Here is a 7,234-nt window from a genome sequence, read left to right as displayed (position 1 = left end):
TATTTGACAATCAGCCAAGTTAACAGTCTGCACCGTGTCCGGACACGTACCTCTTGTGTTCATTTGTTCTATTTCTTTCTGTATCGATCACTATACACTGAACCGTACATCGTCTATTCATGGCTTTAAGGATACGTTACAGTACAGTAAATATAACAACAAATTTCTATTTTATCTTGCAGGAGTATGAGACAGAAAGTTCGGTTTAAACAGAGTCCATTGAAACACACGTATCATCAACGTCAATCCTCTTTATCATCAATAGACAGTAATACAACCACAGAATCATCTGATTTATGATAATTGTCACTCTGGGAACCTGGCCACGTATTCTCAAAACGATCTTAGAGCTAGGATATCCTAGGTTCTTATCATCTAACATTGCTTCTAGGACATCTTAGCGCTAAGATCGTTTCGAGAATACGTGGCCAGGTTCCCGTTTCACAAAAATCTTAAAGCATCTGTCGTAAGTTTGGAATTAAACAATGTAAATTACCAGACTTGCGACAAAAAAGAGAAAAGTAACCTGACCTTGTTTTATTATTGTAAATTACTCACGTGTTGTCAAGGGTGGCCTGAGCAGCTCTGGACCTCGGAACATTGGGTTATCCAGGACCTCCAACCCACTGTAAAACTGATCATGTTTTTCCAGCCAGTAAGGAAAACCAAATTGTTCCTTGCCCTCATCCCACCATCTTCGCAATATCAAGCCATAACGAACTTCGTCTTATACCTTGACTGCAATAGTCACCATTCTTGTATCACGAAAGTTTGTAAAATAGCAATTCGAATGGATTGTACGCAAGTGATAATCAATTTACGTCTCTCTGTAGTGTACAATCCAATCAAAGCGCTGCATTCCGTGATACAAGAATAGTGGCTATTACAGTCAAGGTATAAGATGAATAGCTTGACATGTTGAAGATGCCACCCTCCCTATACTCAATTTTCTCATCAGATCTAGGCTCTGATATTGCATTGAAATCAAAGATACAAAAAAAGTATATTTTTAACATTATAATTATCTGAATCGTAGGACACCTGACTCGTGTCCGGTGGTCATTGGACGTATATATACATGTGAGTTTTTGTATTTGGAATATAGAAGCCTATAGTTTGAAGAATAGTTTGTACAGTTTTTCATCAACATATTGATAACTATTAACATAATATTTTATTGTGTACATTTTTTTTCTGTCACAGTTTTTTGAAAATTTTGACCAGGAACTGAAAAATACATCTATATTTAAAAATGTTTTGTTCCATTCTCAGCGGGCACATGCTCGCTAACCTGATTCGGAAAGTTTCAGGGTTCAATCTCGGCTTAGATCAACATGAATAGCTTTTACATTTTTCAACCAGGTTTTCTTGTCAGTGATGAAGGTCATAGGGAGGACATGGAAAAACATCAGATCGTTTGGATGGTACAATAAACCGGGGTCGCGTATACTAAAAACTGTGCTTGAGTTTTGTCGGAGGCTCAGTGAGTTAGACGCTTGCTCGCTAACCTGAACGTCCAGGGTTCAATCCTGGCATAGGTCGAGATAATACCTTCGGATTTTTCAACCCGGTGATGCAGGTAAGAGGGGTTGACATGGAAAAAGCATTCAGAAGTTTACAAGGGAATTTTCCGTTAATCCAATTAATTCCAAATTCTAACTTTTAACTCCATTTACTTACCTGTTACATACCCGATAACAGAGCCTATAACGAAGATCGAGACGTTTATTATTGTCCGTGGCGTTTCTACGGGAGAAGAAGGAAAGGAGAAAAATAGTACATAGTATAAGACAAGATCTTTGAAATTATGAATTATTATTTTGAAGAATTTTGAACTGCAACTTTTGTTTCAATTTCCGATTTCAAAAACCAGTTGTTTGCAGTGAACTTGCCAGACTTATGGATGTAACAAAAAAGTCTGTCTAAATCACCCTATTAGTCCCTTTAGTCCAGTGCTTCATGAGTGAACGGCGCGGCCATTATATAAATTTTATTGTTTTTTCTCTTTGAGGCACTTCCAATAATGTGCGATTGTCAAGTTCAAGCTCTTTAAGTCCATATTATATTTGCATATTAGCAAACACATTTTTTACTTGTGAAACATCTGTTCCAACTCAAGAACAAAAGGTAACTTCGTATAGTCTCACACATTTCTTCAGATTTAAAAGTTATACTCAGTTTCCAAATACTTTATGTGTTATTTCAATAATACTTGTGGAATTTGTCAAATTGATAAAAAATACATTTATGTTTACTTTTGATCCTGTATAATTGCGAATATAATGCGCACCCCTTCCCTATCTTCAACATAATTGAAGTGCTACGATCAACTCTTAATTTTGCATCTATCGATCCGTGCAATTTTTGCAATTTCATTCCGATCCGGTTTACTACATTTCCCACTGATCTTCCAACGCTGACCTTATCGTTATGCCAAATTTTGACCTCCGGAAGTTGAAATATTGACTACCCTCTCTTAACCTACCACATGACCTCATTGTTCCGGTTTCATTCCGCCAGTGATGCAGGTCGGAGGGGCTGACATGGGAAAGGCGTCTGGGTGTTCGGATGCAACTATAAACCGCAGTCCCGGGTATTTCATTCTGTTATTCACCCCCAACCCCGTAGAAACGTCACTGCTCTAGAACCGAAGGTAGTATCCTTGTAATATCAATGCCAATTGGTAGGAACAAATGGAACTTTGAAACCATACTCTGTAATCCATTCATAAATTCAAGTTCTGAATGCTAAAGAGGTTCCCAGGGAACAAAAAATTGTTATCCCTTTAAAATCAGTGTCAATATGTTTGAGTAAGAGCCATTAGGTAGACAGAATAGCCGAGGACCTTAGTTGTTATCGCTGTTAAAAACATGTTTCTTGCAGTGTTTGAAATAGTGCTACGGCTTGTGCCAATGCTACGGTTGGGTGATAGCGGTTTGAAAGCCAACAATCTGCCGACTTTCGAAAGCACTTGCTGCAGAATCAAAATGTTCCAAGAAGTATTCGGATCCACGGCACCTATTCACATGACAGATGATAAGAGTTTGGGCAATGGCTAAGTTAACGGATTCCCCATAATTACTACCAGAAAAGAATAACATCGAAAATGGCCTCTTTTTTAATATAAAATTCATTTCTTTAGAAAGTTCCAAGCTGTGCCAAATAAGGTGTGGAATAATTTCCAAAATTAATCAAATTGTTCTTTTCCTTCTCCAGTTTATCACAGTCTTTTGGTTTGTTGTTTCTTTCATTGCAAAATGTTCGGAATCTCTGAAAATGAAAAAAATCAACAAAATTTGTAAACGAACTGGGCTGAAGTTTAACCTAAATTAAAATGCAATGAATGGAGTTTTACGTCCAGATTTTCAGCATCATGTGGGCTAATGAAATCAGGCACCATGCAGAGTGCAATGAGGGAACTTTTGCCAGACAGCGGCATTAGTCTGCTTTTTTTATTTCCATCTGTTCAGGGATTAGCCTGTAGCACACGGGGCCTCTGAACGACTTGACGCTTTTTCCATTTCAGTCACTCTTATCTACGAAGTTTAACCTAAAAGAAACATGTAATGTACTATGGATTTACATTTTGCAATGGTTGAATAATGCCCAACCAATCTTAAAACTTCTGTCGCCTTGAGTGATGTACATTTGATGGAATAATGGACAGAGTTGTCTGCTCTTACCAATTTACCAGACAAAATATCAGCCTTTAATGACCGATGCAATATTCAACTAACGAATTGAGCTGAATGAATGTTCCACTCAAGGGAACTAACGAACATTGGCGAAGGATTGAGCCGAAAGTCGTCGCAGCTCTGTGTAAACCAAGTGAGACAAGATGATAAAGGATACACTAATGTTTACTTACACTAACTTGGCGTAATCTAAAACCATCGCCCGGAAAACCTGAAAAAGTGATAGACATAAGTGATGACTATGGTGATAATATTGAGTACATCTCATGCTGTATAATATAAGTCCTCATCAGGGCAGTGCCTTTGTTAAATGCAGAAAATGTTCTAAATGTTGCAGAGCGATAGACCTAGGTCGTTTGTCTCGACCTATGAATACCTGCTGTCCTCTAGCAATGCCCCGATAGCTACGGGCGTAACCTTGTAATTAACTTGGGCGATTCGTTTCTAATATGGAAACATGACGGTGAAAAGCATGTGTCCGAATGCACCAAATCAATTCATTGGGAGAATCCTCTCAGACCCTCCAAAAAAGGCCTGCGACTATGCCGTTATACCCCCCGTCTAGGAAGTTACTGATCTCAACGAACAAATTGGGTGACATATTAGATTGAATCTAAAATAATAAAATAACTTACTTAAAGGTACGTTTAAGTCTCCCTCGATTGTCATCACACCATCCTTGTTCCTATCAAGTTGGTTGAAAAAATATCGTCCGAAATCTTCATCCCATCCGTACCTACATCTCCAATGAAAGACCACTTCCCACTCCTTAATCACAGCCATATCCCCTTAAAAATAAATAAATAAAAAAATATATGAATGAATGAACGATTTATTTATTTATTTATTTATTTATCTATTCTAAATAATATATATAAATTCATTTCTTACACTCTTCTAACACTAAGTCTAGAGACAATATTTAGCTCCTCATCAGATAGAATACTGGGCGTGATACTTGTTACTAGTTTGTCGTGAATTTCGCTAGACGAGATAACTAGACGATATTAGGAATTAATGGCTCAGTGGTCACTGTAATTTTTCAATCATCGTTGAGTTCAGGTAAAATATGTTCAGTCACCGATCGGACGTTTCAGTTGCTGCCAAATGCTAACAGACATTGGCCACTTCCTCTCTGATTCTACAAGTTGCAATACATTCACCGAGCAAAAGCAATATCAACCCTGAAAGGGGTGCTAAATTGACATAACTAGTCCCCCCCACCCCCTCCCCTCTTATTAGGTCTTACCGTCATAATTGTAATCGATGAGATCTCTTTCAAAATCTGAGTTGTCGGTCTTGCCATCATTATTTCTGTCGTTATCATAACCAACCAGCTCAACTCGAGCTTTCAAAGATTTAGGAGGATTACAGCCATACAAGGAATACCACAAACTATTCAAATAGAACAACAATAAAATACAGATATAAATGTTGCATGTATTCTCGAGGTTTCCACACGGGAGATGTGTCGTTTTTCTGAAGGTTACAAATCTCGGACGACGGATGTATAGAGATAAAGAGATAATACAATTTTTAAGTATATATCACAAATTAAGAAACAAAAATATCGAACATTATTACCCTGTCGTTAGACCGAAATATCTGCCTCTATTCCAGTCTCTAATAGCTAATCGTTTTGACGAAAATAGCAATCAGATACTGGAAGAATGGCAGATGTTTCGCACTACTATGTCATTAAATGCCCATGAAATGTGGCCCTAAGAAAGTGTGATGTGTCTCTAAATACACCAATATACACATTTCGGATCATTGTCCCATCCGTTTTGTCCGTATCAACTTACCTGTAGTAAAACCCTGAAACGCAGCTAATTGTGGTGAATAACAACAACAATCGTAACATGGCGGTCATTTTTACTGAAAAAATTAAAGACATTTATTTTCAATCACAAGTTCGCGTATTGTAAAAAAAAAGCATTGTAAACATAAAAGGACGAAAGAGGATTTAAATTTCCTGTGTAGGTACAACTTCACTTCTTCACTCTTTAAAAAGGATTAAATGATATGCACAGAGAGGTTTTTGATAGGACATAAACTATTGGTTCATCTCTATTAGTCATGGTGGATATTAGTGACCAGACACAGGTACAGAGACTGACCTCCATCAATAATAACTATCAGAGACAAGAGATAGAATCAGCAAGTTTCAGTCTGACCTCTGTCAATAATAACTATCAGAGACAAGACATAGAATCAGCAAGTTTCAGACTGACCTCTGTCAATAATAACTATCAGAGACAAGAGATAGAATCAGCAAGTTTCAGACTGACCTCTGTCAATAATAACTATCAGAGACAAGAGATAGAATCAGCAAGTTCCAGACTGACCTCTGTTAATTAATAACTATCAGAGACCAGATACTGAGTCAGCGACTTTCATACTGACCTCTGTCAATAATAACCATAAGAGACTTAATATAGAGTCAGCAATTTTCAGACTGACCTCTGTCAATAATAACTATCAGAGACCAGATATAGAATCAGCAAGTTTCAGTCTGACCTCTGTCAATAATAACTATCAGAGACAAGACATAGAATCAGCAAGTTTCAGACTGACCTCTGTCAATAATAACTATCAGAGACCAGATATAGAGTCAGCGACTTTCAGACTGACCTCCGTCAATAATAACTATCAGAGACAAGATATAGAGTCAGCAAGTTTCAGACTGACCTCTGTCAATAATAACTATCAGAGACCAGATACTGAGTCAGTGACTTTCAGACTGACCTCTGTCAATAATAACTTTCAGACACCAGATATAGAGTCAGCAACTTTCAGACTGACCTCCATCAATAATAACCACAAGAGACTTAATATAGAGTCAGCAACTTTCAGACTGACCTCTGTCAATAATAACCACAAGAGACTTAATATAGAGTCAGCAACTTTCAGACTGACCTCTGTCAATAATAATCACAAGAGACTTAATATAGAGTCAGCAACATTCAGACTGACCTCTGTCAATAATAACCATAAGAGACTTAATATAGAGTCAGCAACTTTCAGACTGACCTCTGTCAATGATAACCATAAGAGACTTAATATAGAGTCAGCAACTTTCAGACTGACCTCTGTCAATAATAATCACAAGAGACTTAATATAGAGTCAGCAACATTCAGACTGACCTCTGACAATAATAACCACAAGAGACTTAATATAGAGTCAGCAACTTTCAGACTGAACTCTGTCAATAATAACTATCAGAGACCAGATATAGAGTCAGCGACTTTCATACTGACCTCTGTCAATAATAACCATAAGAGACTTAATATAGAGTCAGCAACTTTCAGACTGACCTCTGTCAATAATAACTATCAGAGACCAGATATAGAGTCAGCAACTTTCAGACTGACCTCTGTCAATAATAACTATCAGAGACCAGATATAGAGTCAGCAACTTTCAGACTGACCTCTGTCAATAATAACTATCAGAGACCAGATATAGAGTCAGCAACTTTCAGACTGACCTCTGTCAATAATAACTATCAGAGATTACCAGCTATAGAATCAGCAACTT

At 37.4% G+C, this 7,234-nt stretch overlaps 1 protein-coding gene across 1 annotated transcript; it reads right to left on the bottom strand.

Moving 5' to 3' along the window:
• Positions 1 to 3,138: 3,138 nt before the first annotated feature.
• On the bottom strand, positions 3,139 to 5,568 carry LOTGIDRAFT_176191 (hypothetical protein; the record flags this gene model as incomplete). The annotated part of the gene is made up of 5 exons (XM_009067238.1): positions 3,139 to 3,270; positions 3,869 to 3,906; positions 4,331 to 4,483; positions 4,945 to 5,090; positions 5,501 to 5,568. The coding sequence occupies 5 exons, from the start codon at positions 5,566 to 5,568 to the stop codon at positions 3,139 to 3,141; spliced, it is 537 nt and encodes a 178-aa protein (XP_009065486.1).
• Positions 5,569 to 7,234: the final 1,666 nt, after the last annotated feature.

The sequence above is a fragment of the Lottia gigantea genome (genome assembly GCF_000327385.1).
Source record: "Lottia gigantea unplaced genomic scaffold LOTGIsca_803, whole genome shotgun sequence".
Classification (NCBI taxonomy): Eukaryota; Metazoa; Mollusca; class Gastropoda; family Lottiidae; genus Lottia; species Lottia gigantea.
The sequence above is the reverse complement of the archived record's forward strand: the minus strand, read 5'-3'. Positions and strand labels throughout refer to the sequence as shown.